General features: G+C 51.7%; 1 protein-coding gene across 1 annotated transcript; it reads left to right on the top strand.

Annotated features, from left to right (window-relative positions):
* The first annotated feature begins 247 nt into the window (after positions 1-247).
* On the top strand, positions 248-25,576 carry LOC142915398 (TPR and ankyrin repeat-containing protein 1-like). Its single transcript, XM_076061229.1, has 13 exons — positions 248-484; positions 6,121-6,269; positions 8,549-8,663; positions 9,778-9,934; positions 10,740-10,864; positions 11,335-11,436; positions 14,165-14,300; positions 14,964-17,596; positions 19,591-19,837; positions 20,532-20,731; positions 21,952-22,089; positions 22,353-22,514; positions 25,226-25,576. Exons 1-13 carry the CDS (start codon positions 440-442, stop codon positions 25,508-25,510), a joined length of 4,494 nt encoding a protein of 1,497 aa, XP_075917344.1. The 5' UTR covers positions 248-439; the 3' UTR covers positions 25,511-25,576.
* The last annotated feature ends 1,204 nt before the right edge of the window (positions 25,577-26,780 follow it).

Genomic DNA, 26,780 nt, shown 5'->3' with positions numbered 1-26,780 from the left:
AATTGGTTACTAGCTAAGGGGTGGGCGAAACCAAATTGGTTTCAAGCCGGGGGGGTGGGCGAAACCAAATTGGTTACAAGCTGGGGGGGAGGGCGAAACCAAATTGGTTATAAGCTGGGGGGGGTTTGTGGACGACTGTAACAGGGGGGCAGGTACAGTACTCTTGCGCGTGTTAAAGTACAGTGCGTATTAACAGGAGTCTACGGGGGGAGGGGCAGCGCTTATCAGTTCTACGGAATTCTAGCCTCGCTGTCACGTGGTCGCCTTATCCGCGCTACGTTTTCTAAACGTGCCCTGCTAAGGCCTCGCACGTGGTCGCAAACGAGCGTGGGGGTCGCGTCACCCCGGGCCCGGCGGCGCGAAACGTCGGACCTCCCCCTCCTATCAGCCCGCCGGCACCGCCACGCGAGGGAATAGTTTTTCGCGTGTAACCTCGCCAATGGCTGGCATCGGCGGAACCCGTCAGCAGGCAACGATGAGCCAGGTAGGAGGGCGCACACGGGGAGAGAGGAGAGGGGGTGGTGGTGGTGCACCACGTGGTTCACACGGTGGTGTGGTGTGTGGGTGATGTTGTTGTGTGGGTGATGTAGTGTAGGTGATGTTGTGTGTAGGTGATGTTGTTGTGTAGGTGATGTTGTTGTGTAGGTGATGTAGTGTAGGTGATGTTGTGTGTAGGTGATGTTGTTGTGTAGGTGATGTTGTTGTGTAGGTGATGTAGTGTAGGTGATGTAGTGTGTAGGTGATGTAGTGTGTAGGTGATGTAGTGTAGGTGATGTGTGTAGGTGATGTTGTTGTGTAGGTGATGTAGTGTAGGTGATGTAGTGTAGGTGATGTTGTGTGTAGGTGATGTTGTTGTGTAGGTGATGTTGTTGTGTAGGTGATGTAGTGTAGGTGATGTTGTGTGTAGGTGATGTTGTGTGTAGGTGATGTAGTGTGTAGGTGATGTAGTGTGCAGGTGATGTATTGTGTAGGTGATGTATTGTGCAGGTGATGTAGTGTGTAGGTGATGTAGTGTGTAGTTGATGTGTGTAGGTAATGTGTGTAGGTGATGTAGTGTGCAGGTGATGTGTGTAGGTGATGTGTGTAGGTGATGTAGTGTGCAGGTGATGTGTGCTGATGATGTTGTGTGCAGGTGATGTGTTGATGTTGTGTGCAGGTGATGTGTGTAGGTGATGTGTTGATGTTGTGTGCAGGTGTTGTGTGCAGGTGATGTGTGTAGGTGATGTAGTGTGTAGGTGATGTAGTGTGTAGGTGATGTGCTGATGTTGTTTGGTGTAGTGATGTAGTGTGTAGGTGATGTAGTGTGTAGGTGATGTTGTGTGCAGGTGATGTAGTGTGTAGGTGATGTTGTGTGCAGGTGATGTAGTGTGTAGGTGATGTAGTGTGCAGGTGATGTAGTGTGCAGGTGATGTAGTGTGTAGGTGATGTAGTGTGCAGGTGATGTTGTGTGCAGGTGATGTGTGTAGGTGATGTAGTGTGTAGGTGATGTAGTGTGCAGGTGATGTTGTGTGCAGGTGATGTAGTGTGTAGGTGATGTAGTGTGTAGGTGATGTATTGTGTAGGTGATGTAGTGTGTAGGTGATGTAGTGTGTAGGTGTAGTGTGTAGGTGATGTAGTGTGCAGGTGATGTTGTTGTGTGTAGGTGATGTAGTGTGTAGGTGATGTAGTGTGTAGGTGATGTTGTGTGTAGGTGATGTTGTGTGTAGGTGATGTTGTGTGTAGGCGATGTAGTGTGTAGGTGATGTAGTGTAGGTGATGTAGTGTGTAGGTGATGTAGTGTGTAGGTGATGTAGTGTGTAGGTGATGTAGTGTGTAGGTGATGTTGTGTGTAGGTGATGTTGTGTGTAGGTGATGTAGTGTGTAGGTGATGTAGTGTGTAGGTGATGTAGTGTGTAGGTGATGTTGTGTGTAGGTGATGTTGTGTGTAGGTGATGTTGTGTGTAGGCGATGTAGTGTGTAGGTGATGTAGTGTAGGTGATGTAGTGTGTAGGTGATGTAGTGTGTAGGTGATGTAGTGTGTAGGTGATGTAGTGTGTAGGTGATGTTGTGTGTAGGTGATGTTGTTGTGTAGGTGATGTTGTGTGTAGGTGATGTTGTGTGTAGGTGATGTGTGTAGGTGATGTAGTGTGCAGGTGATGTGTGTAGGTGATGTAGTGTGTAGGTGATGTAGTGTGTAGGTGATGTAGTGTGTAGGTGATGTTGTGTGTAGGTGATGTTGTGTGTAGGTGATGTAGTGTGTAGGTGATGTAGTGTGTAGGTGATGTAGTGTGTAGGTGATGTTGTGTGTAGGTGATGTTGTGTGTAGGTGATGTTGTGTGTAGGCGATGTAGTGTGTAGGTGATGTAGTGTAGGTGATGTAGTGTGTAGGTGATGTAGTGTGTAGGTGATGTAGTGTGTAGGTGATGTAGTGTGTAGGTGATGTTGTGTGTAGGTGATGTTGTTGTGTAGGTGATGTTGTGTGTAGGTGATGTTGTGTGTAGGTGATGTGTGTAGGTGATGTAGTGTGCAGGTGATGTGTGTAGGTGATGTAGTGTGTAGGTGATGTAGTGTGTAGGTGATGTTGTTATGTAGGTGATGTTGTGTGTAGGTGATGCACTGTGTAGGCGATGTAGTGTGTAGGTGATGTAGTGTGTAGGTGATGTAGTGTGTAGGTGATGTTGTGTGCAGGTGATGTGTGTAGGTGATGTAGTGTGTAGGTGATGTAGTGTGTAGGTGATGTTGTGTGTAGGTGATGTGTGTAGGTGATGTAGTGTGTAGGTGATGTAGTGTGCAGGTGATGTTGTTGTGTGTAGGTGATGTAGTGTGTAGGTGATGTAGTGTGTAGGTGATGTTGTTGTGTAGGTGATGTTGTGTGTAGGTGATGTAGTGTGTAGGCGATGTAGTGTGTAGGTGATGTAGTGTGTAGGTGATGTAGTGTGTAGGTGATGTTGTGTGTAGGTGATGTAGTGTGTAGGTGATGTTGTGTGCAGGTGATGTGTGTAGGTGATGTAGTGTGTAGGTGATGTAGTGTGTAGGTGATGTTGTGTGTAGGTGATGTAGTGTGTAGGTGATGTGTGTAGGTGATGTAGTGCAGGTGATGTGTGCTGATGATGTTGTGTGCAGGTGATGTGTTGATGTTGTGTGCAGGTGATGTGTGTAGGTGATGTGTGTAGGTGATGTGTTGATGTTGTGTGCAGGTGTTGTGTGCAGGTGATGTGTGTAGGTGATGTAGTGTGTAGGTGATGTAGTGTGTAGGTGATGTGCTGATGTTGTTGTGTGTAGTGATGTAGTGTGTAGGTGATGTAGTGTGTAGGTGATGTTGTGTGCAGGTGATGTAGTGTGTAGGTGATGTTGTGTGCAGGTGATGTAGTGTAGGTGATGTAGTGTGCAGGTGATGTAGTGTGCAGGTGATGTGTGTAGGTGATGTAGTGTGTAGGTGATGTAGTGTGTAGGTGATGTTGTTATGTAGGTGATGTTGTGTGTAGGTGATGTACTGTGTAGGCGATGTAGTGTGTAGGTGATGTAGTGTGTAGGTGATGTAGTGTGTAGGTGATGTTGTGTGCAGGTGATGTGTGTAGGTGATGTAGTGTGTAGGTGATGTAGTGTGTAGGTGATGTTGTGTGTAGGTGATGTGTGTAGGTGATGTAGTGTGTAGGTGATGTAGTGTGCAGGTGATGTTGTTGTGTGTAGGTGATGTAGTGTGTAGGTGATGTAGTGTGTAGGTGATGTTGTTGTGTAGGTGATGTTGTGTGTAGGTGATGTAGTGTGTAGGCGATGTAGTGTGTAGGTGATGTAGTGTGTAGGTGATGTAGTGTGTAGGTGATGTTGTGTGTAGGTAATGTAGTGTGTAGGTGATGTTGTGTGCAGGTGATGTGTGTAGGTGATGTAGTGTGTAGGTGATGTAGTGTGTAGGTGATGTTGTGTGTAGGTGATGTAGTGTGTAGGTGATGTGTGTAGGTGATGTAGTGCAGGTGATGTGTGCTGATGATGTTGTGTGCAGGTGATGTGTTGATGTTGTGTGCAGGTGATGTGTGTAGGTGATGTGTGTAGGTGATGTGTTGATGTTGTGTGCAGGTGTTGTGTGCAGGTGATGTGTGTAGGTGATGTAGTGTGTAGGTGATGTAGTGTGTAGGTGATGTGCTGATGTTGTTGTGTGTAGTGATGTAGTGTGTAGGTGATGTAGTGTGTAGGTGATGTTGTGTGCAGGTGATGTAGTGTGTAGGTGATGTTGTGTGCAGGTGATGTAGTGTGTAGGTGATGTAGTGTGCAGGTGATGTAGTGTGCAGGTGATGTAGTGTGTAGGTGATGTAGTGTGCAGGTGATGTGTGCAGGTGATGTTGTGTGTAGGTGATGTAGTGTGTAGGTGATGTAGTGTGCAGGTGATGTTGTGTGCAGGTGATGTAGTGTGTAGGTGATGTAGTGTGTAGGTGATGTATTGTGTAGGTGATGTAGTGTGCAGGTGATGTAGTGTGTAGGTGATGTGTGTAGGTGATGTAGTGTGTAGGTGATGTAGTGTGTAGGTGATGTAGTGTGCAGGTGATGATGTGTGTAGGTGATGTAGTGTGTAGGTGATGTAGTGTAGGTGATGTTGTGTGTAGGTGATGTAGTGTGTAGGTGATGTGTGTAGGTGATGTTGTGTGTAGGTGATGTAGTGTGTAGGTGATGTTGTGTGCAGGTGATGTTGTGTGCAGGTGATGTAGTGTAGGTGATGTTGTGTGTAGGTGATGTTGTGTGTAGGTGATGTAGTGTGTAGGTGATGTAGTGTGTAGGTGATGTAGTGTGTAGGTGATGTAGTGTGCAGGTGATGTTGTGTGCAGGTGATGTAGTGTGCAGGTGATGTAGTGTGCAGGTGATTTGTGTAGGTGATGTGTGTAGGTGATGTGTGTAGGTGATGTGTGTAGGTGATGTAGTGTGCTGGTGTTGTTGTGTGCAGGTGATGTGTGCAGGTGATGTGTTGATGTTGTGTGCAGGTGATGTGCTGATGTGTGTAGGTGATGTGCTGATGTTGTTGTGTGCAAGTGATGTGCTGATGTTGTGTTGGGTGATGTGTGTAGGTGATGTGTTCAGGTGATGTTGTGTTGGGTGATGTGTGCAGGTGATGTGTGCAGGTGATGTAGTGTTTGGTGATGTGTGTAGGTGATGTACTGATGTGTGCAGGTGATGTGTGCAGGTGATGTGCTGATGTTGTGTGCAGGTGATGTGTGTAGGTGATGTACTGATGTGTGCGGATGATGTGTGTAGGTGATGTGTTGATGTTGTGTGCAGGTGATGTGTGTAGGTGATGTGCTGATGTTGTGTGCAGGTGATGTGTGTAGGTGATGTACTGATGTAGTGTTGGGTGATGTGTGTAGGTGATGTACTGATGTTGTGTGCAGGTGATGTGTGTAGGTGATGTGTTGATGTTGTGTGCAGGTGATGTGTGTAGGTGATGTACTGATGTAGTGTTGGGTGATGTGTGCAGGTGATGTACTGATGTTGTGTGCAGGTGATGTGTGTAGGTGATGTGTTGATGTTGTGTTGGGTGATGTGTGTAGGTGATGTGCTGATGTTGTGTGCAGGTGATGTGTTGATGTTGTGTGCAGGTGATGTGTGTAGGTGATGTACTGATGTAGTGTTGGGTGATGTGTGCAGGTGATGTACTGATGTTGTGTGCAGGTGATGTGTGTAGGTGATGTGTTGATGTTGTGTTGGGTGATGTGTGTAGGTGATGTGCTGATGTTGTGTGCAGGTGATGTGTTGATGTTGTGTGCAGGTGATGTACTGATGTGTGCAGGTGATGTGTGCAGGTGATGTACTGATGTGTGCAGGTGATGTGTGTAGGTGATGTGTTGATGTTGTGTGCAGGTGATGTACTGATGTGTGCAGGTGATGTGTGCAGGTGATGTACTGATGTGTGCAGGTGATGTGTGTAGGTGATGTGTTGATGTTGTGTGCAGGTGATGTGCGGATGTAGTGTTGGGTGATGTGTGCAGGTGATGTACTGATGTTGTGTGCAGGTGATGTGTGTAGGTGATGTGTTGATGTTGTGTTGGGTGATGTTTGTCGGTGATGTGCTGATGTTGTGTGCAGGTGATGTGTTGATGTAGTGTTGGGTGATGTGTGCAGGTGATGTGTTGATGTTGTGTTGGGTGATGTGTGCAGGCTGAATTTGTAGAAGAAGTGGATGCGCTCTCCATCGTAATGAATCGGATGGGGAAGGATTTATTTCACATGGGCTACTACCTTGAAGCCCTCAAAATCTACGAGGAGGCTCTGTCCCTGCAACTCTGCCACTCCGCCTCTGTCGGCAGGTATCGTCAAATGCAGACGCATATCGTGACATCTAACGGGCAGGTTCCAAATGGAATTTGTGACATCTCAGCTTGGTCACACGCGTACGTCGTCACGGGATTGCCCCGGCGTTGACAATAATAATAATCAACGTGGTTAAATTTCGATTTGAAGCTTTCGTGACTGCAAGGATTCATCTTCTTTGGTTCTTTCGGTAAAGTCACCACCACCACCACGTAGAATGAGAATAAAATAATAAATTGATAAAATAAAATAACACAATAATAATATTCTCACTACAGCGCTGTCCTACCAGACACAGTCTCGTCCCCTTCGCCTGATGAAGGCCGCTTGTGTTGTGGCCGAAACGTCGTGTTAGAATATTATTATTGTGTTATTTTATTTTATCAATTTATTATTTCATTCTCATTCTACGTGGTGACGGTGGTGACTTTACCGAAAGAACCAAAGAAGAATAATCAATGTGGTGGCGCTGATCGGCTGGAGGTCACAACGTGAGATTGTTACAGGGTCAAGGAACGCGGTCGCGAGGTAGCAGCTGCTGTGCGTTGTGCGATGGAGACTCGGCGCTTGTTGCGCAACCATCCCGAGTCGGGATTTTATTTGAACTTTGATTTGCTGACTCCTCACCCCCCCCTTCCCTCAACCGCCTGGGATAAGAAGGCTCAACTAATCGAGTCTCTCACCTTTCTGAAGAGATGCCGCGACTCTAAGCTGTCTCTCTCCCCCTCCTCTGTTCCGACCATGGATGAACTCGTCCGTCTGAACGGGGCCCGTAGCTATCCGTGGTGCTAAAGTTGAGGGCGCTTTGTTTCCTCTCACACAGCTTAAAAGTCGTGATCTGAACGTGGCTCTTTCACTCCAGCGCTGTCCTACCAGACAGTCTCGTCCCTTCACCTGATGAAGGCCGCTTGTGTTGTGGCCGAAACGTCGTGAGAATTTTATTGTGTTATTTTATTTTATCAATTTATTATTTTATTCTCATTCTACGTGACTTTACCGAAAGAACCAAAGAAGACGCCTGCTTCACGTTTCAGGGCAAGTGCTCCTTTGATCGCTATCAAAGGGGTAACTTATCCCAGCCCCTCCCTTAACCTGTGTATATATAATCCAGGTCGTCTCTAAACTGTGCTCCCGACACAGATATTCTGCGTTGACTTTTACACCCGAAGACGGAAGCTCGTGTTGCCTCCGAAACGTCCGTGATTTAATTGTTTTGTCTTATTTCGTTTTATCTACGCGACTTTACCGAATGAAACCAAAAGAGTTATGAATCCTTGCAGTCACGAAAGCTTCAAATCTAGAATTTGATTTGAAGCTTTCCGTGACTGCAAGGATTCGTGCTCTTTGTTTTTTTGCGGTAAAGTCCCACGTTAGGTAAAAAAATAAAATAATGAAAACGACTAAAAATGAAATCGCGACGTTTCGGAGGCAACACAAGCTTCCGTCTTGTTTATGAATACCACGAAACATTTTAATAGTAATTGTTTTAACAGAAAGTAGTCACTTTTGACTGTTTATTTACCATGCATTAGGCTAGGCCTAGACTTGTACCGATCATTCTTGGCTGAGACCAAAAACAATCAAAGTGTAATTGCATTAAATAAAGTACCCACAGTAAATAACTCGTGAAATTAACTTAAAGTGAAGAGAACTACCAATAGAGACAGGCACCGAGGGTAGACAAAGGAATACAGAGATACAGGAGAGACAGCAAGACAAAATACAAAGGCAAAGATCCCCCGTGTAGCCTTAGCAGACTGTAGTGGCAAGTGCTGTTAGCGAGCACCTACGAAGCCGGCACCGCACAAGAGGGGGTGGGTGGCCAGCACCACGCCCGACCGCCTTTGTCTCCCCAGTGGCGATGTTTACTACACACCACACCAGGTACTCATTTGAGGCTGAGTCGACCTAGGAGAGGCCCAGGACCGGTTCAGATAATCGTCACTGGTGGTGGCCGTGACTGGGAATAGAACCCGGGTAACTGAGTTCATGGCACAGTGCCACCAACCACTACACATAGAGACAGGCATCAGCTGGGTCCGAGATGTAATAACGGGTGATAATGCTTCCCCTTGTAGGCCAGGCCTATGCCAGGAGGTGTTTGTGCTTTCGTGGGATGAACTGTTGCATTGGCAGTAAATGCCCTTTAAAAAAAAAAACTAGAGACCTTTGCTGTAAATCATGACATTCATTCATTAATCGCTGCGAGTGGATTTCAGTGAAACAAACCCCGAGTCGTGGCATTAAGCGACAGCTGACGTGTGACTCCTGGCAGAGTTGTTTCCCTGCTCTTCTGCAACATGGCCATGACTTACGTCAAGTTGGGGAGATTCGAAGATGCTGTGACCATGTCGTGCAAGTCCATCGACGCTGACCGGCAATGGTGCAAGGTATTCATTGCAGGCGGCAAGCCACACCTTTGCACGAGTCATCATCATAGTCAACAACGCGAATTGTCGTCTGTGTAAATATGTACGCTGGTCAGATGCTACGTTAATTCATATTTGGTATAATCCTTTTGGCATTGCCAACTGCTTTTCAAATGCATTTGGAAGTTGTGCCATCATGTGCCCCCCCCCAACGGAATTTGTTTTACAGCCCCCAGGGAGAGATAGGCCCACTCAACAGCAATGTGGGATGTCACGCAGACGGGGAGTTGAGGGAAACACAGCCACACACACACACACAGAGAGAGAGAGACGGGAGGGACACACAGAGACAGACAAAAATCTAGACACGTATCAAATATTTCCTAGATAACCTGCATATGCTGTTGGTGCACGTGCTCCGACCAAGCACCTTCTCTAAGGCTGGCACAGCCCCGGCGAAGGCGATCGTGTTACGTGTGGAGTAAGCGTCTCAGCGGTTTAGCGCGTTGCTCTTAACGACCCCACCACCTGTGTTCAACGTCCACCCACAGTTAAAACTGTCGTGAGAGATATCCACACTTGTCCTGGGCCCTTGCCCCGGTGTACAGGGTAGTCCCCGACTCACGACGGAGATGCGTTACGACGACCCCCCCATCGTAAGTCGAAAAATGGCCTAGCCCTACCCAAGAGTCTCAAGAAATGGTGATAATTTAGCATAACAGAGCAATTTACAGTACCGTACTGTATAAACTATATAGTGTATGTATTTATTAATTACTATACTGTGTTGCACAGTAAAATTAAAAGTAAAAAACAAGGTAAATTCTTTGCCTACCCACATGAACTGCAATTTCATAGAAAGTTTTTTTCAGGAAACAATCCCACACTCATTGCCAACACCAGTGACCATTATCCGAACCGTTCCTGGGCTTCCGCCGAGTTCGATTCGACCTCAAATGAGTACCTGGTGCATTGTGTAAATAATCGCAACTTAGGGAGACACGGGCAGCCCAGCATGGTGCTGGCCACCCACCCCCTCGTGTGCCACGCTGGTCTTCATAGGTGGTTTGCAAAACAGCACTTTCCCCAAAAGTCTGTTGAGGCTCCAAGGGGGGATCTTTGTCTTTGTGTGCAGGGTTACTATCAGCTGGGCACGGCGCTCGCTGGGCTGGGCGAGGCAAAGGAAGCAGTCGCTGCGCTGCAACATGGCCTGGCTGTCCTGCTTGTCTCCTCTGGCCACACCGTCAACCTCACCGTTGAATTCCTCATGGAAATGTTCAAGGCCATGAACCGTTAGTATGCCTTGGGATCATTAGGCGCAATGTCATACGGTTTGTGGGCACACTTACCGCAACACAGGCACGTGTGGTTTTAGATACAGAGGTCACCTCCTAGATGATGTGGATTTGTGTAGCGTGCATCTAAATGTGATTTGATCTCTTAGGCACGTGTGGTTTTATATACAGAGGTCACCTTCTAGATAATGTGGATCTGTGTAGCGTGCATCTAAATGTGATTTGATCTCTTAGGCACGTGTGGTTTTAGACACAGAGAGGTCACCTCCTAGATAATGTGGATCTGTGTAGCGTGCATCTAAATGTGATTTGATCTCTTAGGCACGTGTGGTTTTAGATACAGAGGTCACCTCCTAAATAATGTGGATCTCTGTAGCGTGCATCTAAATGTGATTTGATCTCTTAGGCACGTGTGGTTTTAGACACAGAGGTCACCTCCTAGATAATGTGGATCTGTGTAGCGTGCATCTAAATGTGATTTCATCTCAAGGTTCTGTAAGTGGACGGTGCGCGTTGTTATTTTGTACACATTGGGAACGCACACACACGAACACCGCATTCCTCACTCGAAGCTGACACACACATGGACGTATGATCAACACGCACACGAACGCCACTTTTCTCACCAGCAGCTGATGCACGTTTACACACGCGCACACACGCGCACACACAAATGGTAAGTTTTTTTCACGTAAATGTTCCCTTCGTTTTTACACCCTACGGTGTGACATTGCTACGTTTTTGTCTTTTACGTATGCTCCCACGCTTGACTTGGTGGCCTTTCTGTCTGTGTTGGCCGCAGGCAAGACCGACAACAAGAGCCTGTTCGTAGGGGTTCTCCGCATGCTTCAAGAAGAACCGCTGCTGCACACGGAGAAAGTGTGGCAACAGCTGCTGCGCGAGATGGCAGAGCAGGGCCTCTGGAAGGCACGTGCGGCCGACCGCGAGTCGCGCACGCCAGTCGTGTCTGATGCCCCTACGGGCGCGGCGGCATCTCCCGCTCGGCCTCGTGGGATCGTGTCACGCGTCTGCTGAGAGCAAGGCGACGTTTGCGGGCACCCTGGAGCATCGTACGGCACAACGACGGGGGTTTTACGGCGCTCCGTTCTGCCGTCAGCTTGGCGCGTGTGAATTGGCACGCGCAGCGTTCGCGCCGTCTTGGACGCGCGCGAATGCTCAACGAGCGGCGTTTTAATGTTGCGCGATCCGTTCGATGCACGCGCAGTTCCCGTAGTGATCGTGCCCTGTTCGAATTAACGGCGGTGTTTTCCAACGACTCGTGCTGGTATTAACCTGGCTGACGTTAATGCTTGGGGGGGGGGGGGGGATAGCCCTCATGTCGTGGAACGTGTGTGGGTGATGTTGGTTTTTATTTGTGTCCGGTGTGCAAATAACAGGAGATGTACATAGTGGCGTGTACGCCCGATGACCTCCGACCCCTAAATTCTGTGGTGGGAGTGGAGCCGGCGTCATTAGTGAGTCTCTACTCCCTCTTTCAGGTGGGTCGATGAGTTTGCGATGTGGCCGTAGAATGTTTCTGGTCATACCCCTGTCATTACCTCCCGTAGCCACCAGTCCCTTCACACTCATAACTGATACCCCTGTCATTATCTCCTGTAGCCACCAGTCCCTTCACACTCATAACTGATACCCCTGTCATTATCTCCTGTAGCCACCAGTCCTTTCACACTCACAACTGATACCACTGTCGTTACCTCCTGTAGCCACCAGTCCCTTCACACTCACAACTGATACCCCTGTCGTTACCTCCCGTAGCCACCAGTCCCTTCACACTCACAACGGATACCCCTGTCATTACCTCCCGTAGCCACCAGTCCCTTCACACTCACAGCTGACTCCCCCTGTCGTTACCTCCCGTAGCCACCAGTCCCTTCACACTCACAACTGATACCCCTGTCGTTACCTCCCGTAGCCACCAGTCCCTTCACACTCACAACTGATACCCCTGTCATTATCTCCCGTAGCCACCAGTCCCTTCACACTCATAACTGATACCCCTGTCATTATCTCCTGTAGCCACCAGTCCCTTCACACTCACAACTGATACCACTGTCGTTACCTCCTGTAGCCACCAGTCCCTTCACACTCACAACTGATACCCCTGTCGTTACCTCCCGTAGCCACCAGTCCCTTCACACTCACAACGGATACCCCTGTCATTACCTCCCGTAGCCACCAGTCCCTTCACACTCACAGCTGACTCCCCCTGTCGTTACCTCCCGTAGCCACCAGTCCCTTCACACTCACAACTGATACCCCTGTCGTTACCTCCCGTAGCCACCAGTCCCTTCACACTCATAACTGATACCCCTGTCATTATCTCCTGTAGCCACCAGTCCCTTCACACTCACAACTGATACTACTGTCGTTACCTCCCGTAGCCACCAGTCCCTTCACACTCACAACTGATACCCCTGTCATTACCTCCCGTAGCCACCAGTCCCTTCACACTCATAACTGATACCCCTGTCATTATCTCCTGTAGCCACCAGTCCCTTCACACTCACAACTGATACCACTGTCCTTACCTCCTGTAGCCACCAGTCCCTTCACACTCACAACTGATACCCCTGCCATTACCTCCCGTAGCCACCAGTCCCTTCACACTCACAACTGATACCCCTGTCATTACCTCCCGTAGCCACCAGTCCCTTCACACTCACAACTGATACCCCTGTCATTACCTCCTGTAGCCACCAGTCCCTTCACACTCACAACTGATACCCCTGTCATTACCTCCCGTAGCCACCAGTCCCTTCACACTCACAACTGATACCCCTGTCATTACCTCCTGTAGCCACCAGTCCCTTCACACTCATAACTGATACCCTTGTCATTACCTTCCGTGGCCACTAGTGCATTCGCACTGTAGGCTGACTCAACCTGTCGGTGATTGTTCATAAGGTCATGCAAAATAGTCAAAACCTTTTTTACCCTGAGCTGCATTGCCATGTAGTCGTATGTCCTCGTCAAAGTTAAGTTTAATACCATGATCAAGAATATTCATATGCGGTGGCTGTCATTATCAACGTTTCGACTCCAATCACCAGGATGTATTCTAAATTAATGTTCAGATACTGAGTGTGGCCAGTTCCCTGTCTTGGGCACAGTTCAAACAGCAGGGTATGGCCTCTCTGGTGATGCCTGTGCTCGAGGAAGGAGTTTCCCAGGTTCACGTGAACTTGTTATCATTCCAAGCCACCAAGCCTGTTCGATTTCCAACTACTGTGCTAATTTATTTTTTTCTGCATCTGTTTTTTTTAACTCTTGGAACTCAAAGATAACACACAAATGTCTACAAGGGACAGACAAGATCGCATTTTTTAAATTCTTTTTTGGAAAAGTCAAATATACAGCAGCCTCTAACGCGTGATTATTCTCTAATCGACGTTGTTCCCTCTCCCTGTCTCTCGGTGCATTCCAACGGATGTCTCGCCGTGATTTTTTGCGTAATTTCCAGCTTTTATTTTCCGGTGTTTTCCCAGCGGCTCTCTGCGTTTCTCATCCGTGTCTTATTAGGCGGTGATTGTGATCTAAGCAACCTGCCGGGTGGCTCAGTGGCAGAGCAAACGGCTCCCAGTTAGAGGGCTGTGAGTTCTAATCCTGGTTGGGAGTTCACTTCACCCATCATCATCATCACCCCTCAACCGTTTGATAACAAAGCAATCATCATCAGCTGTGAAAACCACAGCAAGAAAATTTGAAAAAAAAAATTCTTGCTGTGGTTTTCACACCTGATGATGATTGCTTTTTGTGTTGCAGTCGAAACGTCGTGAGAATTTTATTTCGATTTAAAGCTTTCGTGACTGCAATGATTCATCTTCTTTGGTTCTTTCGGTAAAGTCACGTATTTTATTGTTTCCCTTCTACGTGGTGGTGACTTTACCGAAAGAACCAAGAATATGAATCTCTCTCTGCAGTCACGAAAGCTTTAAATCAAAACTTTAAAATGAGCAACCACTTTGTGAGGATGTCAGCGGCAGTTGGCGTGTGGATCGACTCGCCCTCCCACCGTAGAAACGCAGAGTTTACACCGCTGGCTAGGGCCGTGAAACAGCAGATGAGCACCGCTTCAACTAATTTGGGGTAGGCAAATCACTTTTGACTTAACCTAAGCGAGAACGGTTTCAAGGGAGGAGACCCGTGGTGAACTGGCGTGTGGAGGGCCCTCCTGTGTACTTTTTGACCAGTGTCATCTTGCCACAGCTGCTGGCCCCGGGTCAAGAGAAGTGGATCGCCGTTATGGTCACGTGGCTCCTCAGCCACGGCGCGAAGCCCGCCTCCATCGGCGCCAACCCCTTGCACGCCGCGATGATCCTCATCCTTCACAAGGGCATTGATGGTAAGTAGCAAGAAGTGCGCGGTGATTCTTCGAGGTGCGCAAGTGGGAAACGCGTAAGAGTGTGTGTTAACCCAGGGGTGCTATTGTATTGCACGTATGTTTAATTAATTTTGCGCCGTTATGTGTGGTGGGTTCTGGAGACACTTTGGATAGGCAACTTCTTTATTACAGTACATAGTTCATAGTTAGTTCATAGTTCATTTATTTGGTATAGCCCTGTGAGCCATTCGGCTCTTGAATCGGGTGCAACCGCAACAAACAAAAAACATGAACAAGAAAACATCTTAAAGTGACTTTGTGTTGACTGTGCAAACAGAAAATTCAGGAACAAAAATATCAAAATATTCCTGAAATAGCACCGTACACCAACGCTGTGTGCAAAAATCCCAGTGGGATGCAAGTCAAATAACAACAACAACAACCACAAGACAACTAAGATTAAGGCCATCAGTCTAACTCCGCCACGTGGCGGTGAGCGGCCGTCTACGGGCAAACTGGCCGGCACGTCGGTTCGCCACCCGGGCCACGTCGCGGGCTCGGCGCCTGCTTAGCTCGCGAGAACCGACAGGGTCGGGAGGCGCGCCTCCGGGCGATTGGCGCAGAGAGCCGCGTTTCTCTGGAGCTGCTTATCGCTTTGCGCCGTGTTTTTTTATCTGTCGCCAGACGAAGAGGGGCTGCGCGTCCTGAAGCTGCTCTTGGAGAAAGCCCCGAACGTCAACGCGAGGGACGCGGGCGGCAACTCCCTGCTGCACCTCGTCTTCTCTTCGCCGCCCTCGAAGCGCCACGACGAGATACTGCGCCTGCTCGCCGCGTGCCGCGTCGACGGCGCGTGCCGCAACAAGGCGGGGAGGCGCGCGTTCTGGGGCGTCGGGCCGAAAGACCCCCGCGTGCGGACGTGGAACAGCCTCGCCCGCGAGCAGAAAGGCGGCGGCGGCGGCGGCGGCGGGAGCGGACGCGACGGCGGGAGACGCAGGCGCCCGCCGGAGCGCAGGAGGGCGGCCGGGCCCGAGGCGCTCGCCTCCGATCCCGTGGGCGAAACGGTCGAGGAGGCGGGGGAGGACGACGACGGCGACGACGGCGACGTGGAAAAAGTGGACGCCGCGAAGGAGGATGCGGTCAGTTTGGCCCGAGACGCCTTGGCCCGAGAAATCGAAGGGCTCATCGAGGAGTACGACCCCGCGGAGACGCGGGCGGCGAGATCCGCGGAGCCGGCGTCTCCCGCGCCGACGGCCGCCGAGCCGCCCCCGAGCGTCGCCGAACGCCAAGCCGGCGGCGGCGGCGGCGGCGGCCCTCCGGACGCGCCCGACGAAGCGGACGGTTTGTCCGACGGCGAAGACGCCCGCGACGAGGACGGTGTCGGGGACGGCGACGACGACGGTGACGACGGCACGGCGGGCCCTGACTTTGAATCGCTGACCTGGGAAATCGAGTGCACTCGCGACGCCCTCAGAACCCTCAACGACAAGAGCCTCCCGCGCGCCGCGAGGAGGAATATCGTGAGGGTGATTTACTCGCTGGGCAACGGTGACTGGCACCTTCACCGCATCAAGAAAGTGAAAGGCGTCGCCGAGTCCAGCGAGATCAGGCTGTTTGAGGCCAGGGTAGACAGGGCCGCCAGGCTGCTTTGGGAATTGGCGATCGACTTTTCGCCACGTTGCAGTGCCAAGCCCGAGAAAATCACCGGCTCCGAAGAGTCTGCTTCGGGAGGAGAGACGACTGGAGAAGTCTACAGCGAGATCATCCGCATTTGGGACATTGTCCTTGATCACAAGCAACTCGACCACAGAATAAAGAGGATCATTTCCTCCTGCGACCGTGGGACGTCCTGCTCGCTCCGCCGCAAGCTGAAGGGCATCGAGCGAGCATCGTTCCCCTCGCAGCAGAACGTGCGGCGGAGGTACCCGCTGCTCTTCGTCAAGGCGGGCGGCTCCGCCGGTGCCCGGCCCGTGTCGGCGGAAGCCCGGGATTACTTTCCTCCGGCGAGCACGACGGAGAACGAGTACAACATCGAGAAGTTCCACACCTTCGGCACGACCGTGGCGCTCAACGTCCTGCGCTGCCCCGAGCAGACGATCGAATACCCGTTCCGCGTGGGAGAGCTGGAGCACGCGGTCATCAACCTGAACCCCATGCCCTCGGAAGCCATCATCCTCGTTGGCCGCTCGGGCACCGGCAAGACCACGTGCCTGATGTACCGGCTGTGGAACACGTTCGACAGGTATTGGCAGACGACCGCGCTCCGGGGAGAGCCGTGGATCCCGAAGGCCGCGCTTCCGCCGCCTCCGTTGCCGGACGACGCGGGAGTCGGGGAGGACGTTGCGTTTGACTGCCCCGTGAAGAACGGCTGTGTGGGTGATACCGGCCGAAAGGGAACGCGCGAGCCGGAACGAGAAGCTTGCCTCCATGCTTCAGAGCTTTTCGACGTCGACCGAGGAAATGATTTCTTGGAACCTGCGGCCGAGCTCGGTGCCGCACGGCTCGCAAGTCACCAGCCCGAGGGAGGCGCCGCTCCAATTTGTGAACATCTTCATCAGCTGTTTGTCACCAAGAACCACGTGCTGTCTCGAGAGGCGCAAAGGAACTTTGTGGAACTGTCCAAATCTACCGCCGGCACCCGGCACTACTCGCCCGTTGACATCAGCGGCGTGTACAGGCTCCAGGACGTCAAAGACGAGAACTTTCCGCTCTTCTTGAACTCGCGACAACTCCTCCTGCTGCTCGACGCGTCGCTCGCGAACCCATTCTTTGCCAGGAACGGAGACGGGAGCTTAAAGGAAGCCGTCCGCGGGTGGTCCATGGACGACGACATTTTGGGCCTCGGCGACACAGAAGACGCGATGGAAGAGGATCCTGACGACGAGGAAGACCACCGGGCGGACATCGGCAAACTTCACGAATCCAAAAAAGAGGACCCCAGGAAGTTCGTGACGTACGAAGTGTTCACGAGCGACATCTGGCCCGCCATGGTGAAGGGGAAGAGCCCGTATAACCCTGCCACGGTGTGGATGGAGATCAAGTCTTTCGTAAAGGGCTCCGTGGAGGCCCTCCAGAGCCCCAACGGGGTCCTCGGTTTGGAGCACTACGAGGAGCTGGGCCGGAAGCGGGCGCCAAACTTCACCGGGGACCGTGGCGAGGTGCATCGGCTGTTCCGCGCCTACCAGCACGTCAAGTCCCAGAGGTGCTTCTTTGACGAGGAGGACCTGGTGTTCCACATCTACTCTCGCCTCTGCCGGCTCGAGGTCACGCCTTGGTCAATACATGAGCTCTACGGGGACGAGATCCAGGACTTCACGCAGGTGCAAAATCAACCGTGCCGGTGCACGCGTTAAGTCGTCGGAATCGGAACGTTTATTTGCATTGGAGGAATCCGATGAGCTATGAAGCTAAATTTTGATTTAAAGCTTTCGTGACTGCAGGGATTCATATTCTTGGTTCTTTCGATAAAGTCACCACGTTGAAGGGAAACGATAAAATAATAAAAATAAAACCATCACAACGTTTCGACTGCAACACAAGCAATCATCATCAGGTGTGAAAACCACAGCAAGAAAATTTGAAAAAAGTGGCGTTTTTTTCTTAACGTCAGCACCACGCAGAGCGATTTGACAAGTTTGTTCAGATGGACGAGTCCATCTATGTTTGGAAAAGAGGAGGGGGGAGACGAAAATAATGGATGCGGTCTGAAAGCCACCGTAAGCGTGAACAATCAATTAAGACCCGAAATGAAAGGACTTTACCGAAAGAACCAAGAATATGAACTATAAAGCTCTTTTTTTTACAGATCTCCAGATCTCAGGGCACATTTGGAGATGTGTTCCTGATTTTTGGATGCATCTGAAAAATTATGAAAATTGGTACCTAGATAAGAATTTCGGACGAGATCAGAATTTACATCATTAGACCTCCTTTGCCAGTACCAAAATAAAATAATAGGGTTTTCCCCTTTTTTTTCTGGCAACAAAACTGAAACCTTTTTACAAGGATTAATGTTACTGCATTAACCACAATACCTGCAGTCAAAATGCAAACAAAAAACACACACTATGATAATATATGTGGCATTGTCCTTGAAACTGATTGGTCCACACCAAGGGACGAGCTTGATGATTCGCTACTGCCTTAGTGCTGCGTGGTTAGCGAATCATCAAATAACACGTTATTTAAATGCGTGCCTACAAAGAGCAGCGTACTTCAATAGGGATTGCCATTGGTAGGGCTATTTTAATAAACAATGAATAATAAAGAGGAAGGACAAGTTCAAAGGCCTCGCATAATGCACATGCATAATGTACGTTGCCTCAGTAATCCCCCCCCCCCCCCCCCGTCAATTGTGCAAGAGCCCAGCTGCGTGGTCAACACATCTATGCCTCTATATAAGGAACGGAACAGTAAGACTTTTCCACATATCTGGCTGTTGCCTGATGAAGCTAATTGTAATTACTGGCGAAACGTCACGGTACTCAGACTGTAAATGTTGTGGCTTGGCTCTCCAACGCACAACCGGTGTGCTGTACTAGTACACAACACTATACACTACACTACTATACACTACACTATACACTACACTATACACTACTATACACTACACTATACACTACATTATACACTACACTACTATACATGACACTACACACTAGTGCTGTACTAGTGATGAATTGGCCACGTTCTGTTTACGTGACAATCCTTACTAGTTGGCTGTTTTGACGACACATTTATATATTTACGCGATTTAACCCAAAAACCTCTATTACGGATGATATTGGTTGCGAAAGCCTACGTGACGTGTTAAACTGCATTGCGCACGTGTGGATTCTTGTATTTCACCACGGTGACCCACAGAGCATTAACCGGGTCCATAACTAAATAGCAAGGTTAGGGAGGTGTACAGCACGCCATTGGTGAAAATAACCAGGAGCGACGGGCCAAAGTGTGAAGCAACACTTGGGAATCAAAAAGAGCAGAACAAACGTCTCCCACAAAATAAAAACGCTGAGATAGACCCTGGGCCGGGACATCCGGCTAGGACGTCGGGGGACTGACGGGCGAGACTAACGGCGGAGTAGAGGTTCCAAGGAAGGAGAAAGCGGTGTAGACAGACGACGCGATTCGGAGAAGCGACGGCGAAGAGCCGCCGACACCGCCGGGAGGCGTTTGCCCAGCAGCGGGAGGACGTTGACGGTGGAGAGACGACGGCAAAGTAGGTGCCGACTGACCGAGCGCCGTCACCTGCGACCGCCGCCCCCCCTTTGCCCCCTCCACCCACCACCACTCCACCGTGTCCCGTGCGCAGGCCGAGCTGGCGTTGCTCATGCGCTGCTGCGCCGACCCCAACGCCATGTTCCTCACGGGGGACACGGCCCAGAGCATCGTGCGCGGCGTGGCGTTCCGTTTCAGCGAGCTGCGTTCGCTCTTCCACTTCGCCAGCCTCCCGCCAAGCGGCGGCGGCGGCGGCGGCGGCGCGGCGCGTCGCTCGCGCATCGACGTGCGCAAGCCCAAGCGTCTGTACGAGCTCTGCCAGAACTACCGCTCGCACTCGGGTGAGCGCCTGCGAACACGTGCAGGCCTGCGCCTGGGCGGGGGGGGGGGGGGCAGGCGGGTGGCACGCCGAGCCGCCGTCGCTGCCACCGAGGTCCGGGTCTGCGGATGTCCCCGGCGCGAGGTACGCGCCCTTGCGTTGGGGGGGGCGTCCGCCCGTGTTCGGTGACTCTCCTTGGCTCCGTGTGGCAGAGTCGGCTTGAGCGAGCTGGTTGGACTCGGGCTCTGAACCGGCATCTAATGAATCCGCTGTGGTTATTGGGGAAGGGCCCTTTTTTGCCGTACACCGCCGCCCTTCCGTGAATGCAGCCGGGAGCAAAACTAGTCGGGCTCATTGAACGGTGAAGCCTGCAGCAGATAGTTTAACATGGAGGCTTTTCGCAACCATTATTAGATTGCGTAAATGTGAAAATGCGTCATTAAACCCACCACCACCCAACACAGCAAATTGGTAAGGTTTGTCACGTAATCAAAACGTGCCAATTAGTTACTGCTGCTGAGTATCGCCGGTTCTCGTAATGCTATTAAAAACGCGACAACCTCGGCGCAAAGTCAAGCCGCGCCTTCTTCTCAGGTCGGGACCACGAGTTTAAACACTTGGTCCGTTAACACGCGGCCTCCGCACGATCCCCCCCCACCACGTAACCACCGCCGGTCCTTCCTCTCCCACGTGCCCCCCGCGTCCCTTCGCGCCAGGCATCCTGGCGTTCGCCTCCAGCGTCGTGGACCTGCTCCAGCACTTCTTCCCCGAGTCGCTGGACTGGCTGCCACGGGACCAGGGGCTGTTCGCGGGGCCGCTGCCCGTCCTGCTCGACTCGTGCAGCTCCGAGGACCTGGCCATCCTGCTGCGAGGCCACCAGCGCCGCGCCCAGCCCATAGAGTTCGGGGCGCACCAGGTTTGTTTGCCATTGGGCGGCGGAGGTCGGCTTTGTTTTTTTTGTCATCTGTAATCCGTGTACAACCTGGTGGAAACCGGTATGAAACCGGTATAAAGCGGTCTGAACCGGTTTTCGGCACGTGTAGATATCTGCAGCAGTAAACGTAACCTTTTAAACTCGGGAACGAAGGGAGCTGCCTGCCGCGGTGGGTGTCATAGGCAGCACGCTGGACTTGCAATCCAGCGGTCGTTGATTCCGGGGCACAGCAGCTGCAACAATGGAGCAGGTTTTTCAAATCCCTCCCCTCCCCCACTATCCACTCTGCAATACACACGGGCGCACCGCAGTCGACTGGCAGGTTACGCGTGGTGGGATCAAGTGAGGGTACGCCTCCTCCTTCCAAGACGTTAGCTTAGGAGACAATGCCAGATACCCTCTATTGGAAGCCCTTCTTCCGGAAGTGGCATGAGCAATAAATCAATTGCAGGGCTTGCCCCTCTATCTCTTTTCGACCCAGTAACTAGGACAAATGTAACCGAGGGGTGATCTAGGCCGCCGTGAGGTTTGTACGTCCGCGTGTGCGCCAATCGGTGCATTCGTTACTTAAAAGTTCCACTGGAATCGGTTGCCGTTTCCTAGACTTTCATAACCGGTAATCGTTGCTCAAGCCGGTTATCGGATCAGTTACCAGTTAGCAACAGCGGTTTGTACGTGTCTTAGCTTTCCACTCGCGTACGAAGCGCATGGCACCCTCGTTTGAGAAATGGGCCCGAACGATTTGTTACCGAGATACCTCTGGATGTAACGTACGTTGAACTTCTTTCGCCTCCGTACGTAACCAACCGTGCTAGTGTTCAGATGTAGCCTCGCAGTTCCAAGCCGAGCCCGTACTCGAGCGTAAGGAGTGCTCGGTGCAGGTTAGGGCTCGTCTACACGTAGCGCATTGTTATCGCCTGCTTGTGAGTGTGCACGTATGCCCCCTTACACGCGAGTCATTACACAGGTAAACACGCATGGTGTAGTGGATATCAGCCGGAAACCTGGGTTCCATTACTGGTCGATTCAGCCTTAAAGGACCATCTTGTGCGGCATGTAAACTTCAGCGCTTGGGAAACAAAGGCGGCCGGGCGTGGTGCTGGCCACCACCACCACCCCCCTCGTGCTCAGCAGAGCCACTCGCCCCAATAGTCTTGCGTGGTGCCGCTACAGGGGGTACCTTTGCCTCTTGCGCGCGACAGGTGATCCTGGTTTGTAATGAGAAAGCCAAGGAGCAGCTCCCAGAGGAGCTGAGCCTGGGCCTGGTGCTCACCGTCTACGAGGCCAAGGGGCTGGAGTTTGACGACGTTCTCCTCTACAACTTCTTCTCCGACTCGGAGGCGAGCTTCCCCCCCCCCCACGGCCTCCGCTTGGTGCCCGTTGCACGTGTCCCCGATATTGCCACCTTTCCCTCCTTGTCAGGGGACTCCTCGGTGCGGCCATCATGCCCTGGCGGCACGTCTTCGCCCTCCTTCTGGTCACGCCGGCTCAACTCTTTCCGCTCGTCTCGTTCTCTCGCTCGTGCGTCTGGCGTGCGCGCGTCCCCGCCGACCCTCCTCGCTCCGGTCGCGTTCTTTACGCCCGCGGGGGGGGCCGTGCGCAGGCAACCAAGGAGTGGCGGGTGGTGAACTCGTACGAGGCGCCTGCCCGCAGCGACGACGCCGGCACCGTGCCCTCGCCGCGGCCGCTGGAGGAGACGTTGCTGGAGGAGGAGGTGCTGCTGCCCGGCTCCCGCCCTCTCAACTTTGACCCCATTGCCCACAAGGTCGGCTCCTCGCTAACGGTCGCTCGCTTGTCTGGCCAGCTATCGCTGCACAACACAAAGCAAGCGGACGATACCTCTCCTTCGTTGATATTTTAAAGATGTTTTTTTTACATAATTAAAAATAAGAAAAGGTTTTAACCCTTTCTGGGAAATTAAACAGGAGGTTTAAAAATAGAAACATTTTGCAAGGCATCAAGTCTGCATTAACCACCACACACAGTACTTGTGGCAAATCATGCCAGGCAAGGCCCACTGAGCTACACAGCTCTTTTTCAGAAGTGGCCTGGCCACAAATCATAGCTCAGTGAATTAACTTATGATGTGGATTTCATTTTTCCTCAGCCAAATACTCCAAATGCATGTTTCTAAATGTGGAAACGGAGAGAAATCCACGTGCCCACGGGGGAGAAACAGGCAAACTCCAAATACACAGGTGCCAGGCTTGGGGATGGAACCAGTGACCTTCTCTGTACCACGCGAGATAGTTAACATCTCGCCACTGTGGCACCCGCACATCCCTGTCCTCCACGTGAAAGCACTTCTCACATTCCTCGTCACGCAACGCTTCTCAGATCGCGCATTCCCAGAGTACCTTGCGGTAGACAGGAAGTTTTTAAAAGCGACTTTATTTTTCACACGGCGGCAACAGATCTGGTTGAACGGGACGCGTCGTCCGGTTATTGACGTCGTTGCCGCCGCACACAAAGCCGGCTCCACCGACACCGCTGACCGTGCCGAGCGCTCGCCCCCCCACAGGGCCTCTCCACCTGACGTTCACAAACCCGAGTCGACTTCGGAGCAGCGCTTGAACCCCGTGCGCACATTCGGCCGTCTCGTCACTCCGCTGCTGGATGAGGGCCTCCCCATTGGCCAGGCGGGCTGTGGTGGGGGGGGGGGGGGTGATTTGACCATACTTCACCACGCCGGTCAACGTCGGTTGACGAAGTCGGGGAGCTTAGACGTGTGAGCATGGAAGCGCAGTATAACAATTTGATGTTGCTACACCTCTCCCACTGCTGCTCATCACGGAGCTCTGCGGCCTCCAGCACGTGTTATGCATGGCGGTCACGCGTGGAAGCACTAGCCAGGCCCAAATACCAGCTTAGCTTCTTAGAACTGATGAGCATATTGAGCAAATATTCCAGGCGATTACTCAGTTGGTGATTACACGTGGCAGTAATCATCGCCCGCGACTGGCAGACTCATGCCTGTTGGCGGGTCAAGTGCCGAGTCACCTTGTGAATTGGCGCTTGACCTCATCTGAGATTAGATGTAAGATTTTTTATTTAAAGCTTTCGTGACTGCAGGGATTCATATTCTTGGTTCTTTCGGTAAAGTCACCACGTAGAAGGGAAACAATAAAAAAAATAAAACAATAAATTTCTCACGACGTTTCGACTGCAACACAAGCAATCACCATCAGGTGTGAAAACCACAGCAAGAAAATTTGAAACAAGTGGCGGTTATTTTTAACGTTAGCACCACTTTTTTTCAAATTTTCTCGCTGTGGTTTTCACACCTGATGATGATTGCTTGTGCTGCAGTCGAAACGTCATGAGAATTTTATTTTAATTATTTTTTTATAATTTTATTGTTTCCCTTCTACGTGGTGGTGACTTTACCGAAAGAACCAAGAATATAGATAGATGTAAGGTGTACAGCACTCTGGGACGACCCAGCGTACAGGAGGGAGGTGGCACTCTGTCAAACGCAAACCGTTGCCGTCATCGACATTGTTCGATGAAAAGGCATTTGAAGAATCCCCCGGGGTGAAAATTGGCGCGGGGTTTCATTTTTTTGTACCCTCGTGAAAATTGGCAAGCTGGAACGGTTTGTGTCAAAACCATCGCTGATCTCGTCACCGAGCGCAAACCATCGCCGCAAACTCCGCCCCACCCTTGCAGCGGCCTTTGGCTGGCCCGTTGAACAAAGACGGCCGCCGCATCGCGCGCCTTCAGGGTGCGCTTCCACAGCTCTCTGAAACGCCCCTCCTTCTTCAGGACCGCTTCTCGCATTGTTTAGTTTCGTTGTTCTTCATCCCATGCGCCTCCTACGAAGGTCGGTTGGCTACGTACGGCGTGAAAGACGTTCGACGCTACGCGCCGGGCGCCTCCGCACACTCGGCGCGTCTCTCGCACACACACACAGACACACACACACAGACACACAGACACACACACACACACAGACACACAAACACAGACACACACACACACAGACACACAGACACACACACAGACACACACACACAGACACACACACACAGACACACACACACAGACACACACAGACAGACACAGACACGCACAGACACACACACACAGACACACACACAGACACACACACACACAGACACACACACACAGACACACAGACACACACATACAGACACACACAGACACACACACACACAGACACACACACACACACAGACACACACAGACACACAGACACACACACACAGACACACACACACAGACACACAGACACACACACACAGACACACAGACACACACAGACACACGCACAGACACACACACAGACACACACACACACAGACACACACACACAGACACGCACACACACACACACACGCTGCGGAGGGCGGCGGCTACACCGAGCGGCAGGGTTTCCACTTGCCAAGGGGGTTTTACCGAGGTCACGCGGCGACGCCGGCGCGCCGGCTCACCGCGCCGTATCCATTCCCCCAGGTGCTTGTCGGCGAGCTCAAGCGCCTGTACACGGCGGTGACGCGCGCCCGGGTCAACCTGTGGGTGTTCGATGACCACGAGGAGAAGCGCACGCCCATGTTCCGCTACCTCGTCGGGAGGAACCTCGTCACGCTCGTCCGTGCCACCCCGGGCGAAGAGGAGGGTGGGTGGCGGAGTCGCGTCGCCGCTTCGGCGATAACGCTCCGCCGGCTCCCGAGCCGATCGGTCGTCCAACTTGCGCTCGCACGATCCTGCTTGTCCCAAGAGCCTCCATTCAGCCACTGACTAGCACTCGTCTCACTCCACGGCACTCTCCATTCTCCTGCCTCTCCCCTCTCATCTCACCATACTCACCTCCATGTCCTCTCCTGCCTCTCCCCTCTCATCTCACTCACCTCCAGGCACTCTCCTGCCTCTCCCCTCTCATCTCACCATACTCACCTCCATGTCCTCTCCTGCCTCTCCCCTCTCATCTCACCATAATTATCTCCATGTCCTCTCCTGCCTCTCCCCTCTCATCTCACCATACTCACCTCCATGTCCTCTCCTGCCTCTCCCCTCTCATCTCACCATAATCATCTCCATGTCCTCTCCTGCCTCTCCCCTCTCATCTCACCATACTCACCTCCATGTCCTCTCCTGCCTCTCCCTCTCATCTCACCATAATCATCTCCATGTCCTCTCCTGCCTCTCCCCTCTCATCTCACCATACTCACCTCCATGTCCTCTCCTGCCTCTCCCCTCTCATCTCACCATACTCACCTCCATGTCCTCTCCTGCCTCTCATCTTACCATACTCACCTCCATGTCCTCTCCTGCCTCTCCCCTCTCATCTCACCATACTCACCTCCATGTCCTCTCCTGCCTCTCCCCTCTCATCTCACCATACTCACCTCCATGTCCTCTCCTGCCTCTCCCCTCTCATCTCACTCACCTCCAGGCACTCTCCTGCCTCTCCCCTCTCATCTCACCATACTCACCTCCATGTCCTCTCCTGCCTCTCCCCTCTCATCTCACCATAATCATCTCCATGTCCTCTCCTGCCTCTCCCCTCTCATCTCACCATACTCACCTCCATGTCCTCTCCTGCCTCTCCCTCTCATCTCACCATACTCACCTCCATGTCCTCTCCTGCCTCTCCCTCTCATCTCACCATACTCACCTCCATGTCCTCTCCTGCCTCTCCCTCTCATCTCACCATACTCACCTCCATGTCCTCTCCTGCCTCTCCCCTCTCATCTCACCATACTCACCTCCATGCATTCTCCTCCCTCTCATCTCACTATACTCACCTCCATGTCCTCTCCCGCCTCTCCCCTCTCATCTCACCCCACCACCCTCCACGCTCTCTCCTGCCTCTCTCCTCTCATTGTAAGATTTAGCTCGCTTAACAGCACTTTCCCCAACAGTCTGTTAAGGCTATACGGGAGACCTTTGTCTTATGCCCTGCAGGCCTGGATGATGGTGTCTTTGTGCGCTCTTCCACGCCGGAGGAGTGGAACGCTCAGGGAGATTTCTCTCATCTCACCCCACCACCCTCCACGCTCTCTCCTGC

Source organism: Petromyzon marinus, unplaced genomic scaffold (genome assembly GCF_048934315.1).
Source record: "Petromyzon marinus isolate PM22_M1 ecotype Great Lakes invasive population unplaced genomic scaffold, UKy_Petmar_22M1.pri1.0 PM_G_Scaffold_30, whole genome shotgun sequence".
In the NCBI taxonomy this organism is placed as follows: Eukaryota; Metazoa; Chordata; class Hyperoartia; order Petromyzontiformes; family Petromyzontidae; genus Petromyzon; species Petromyzon marinus.
Note: the sequence above shows the minus strand (reverse complement) of the source record. Positions and strands in the feature narration are given on the sequence as shown.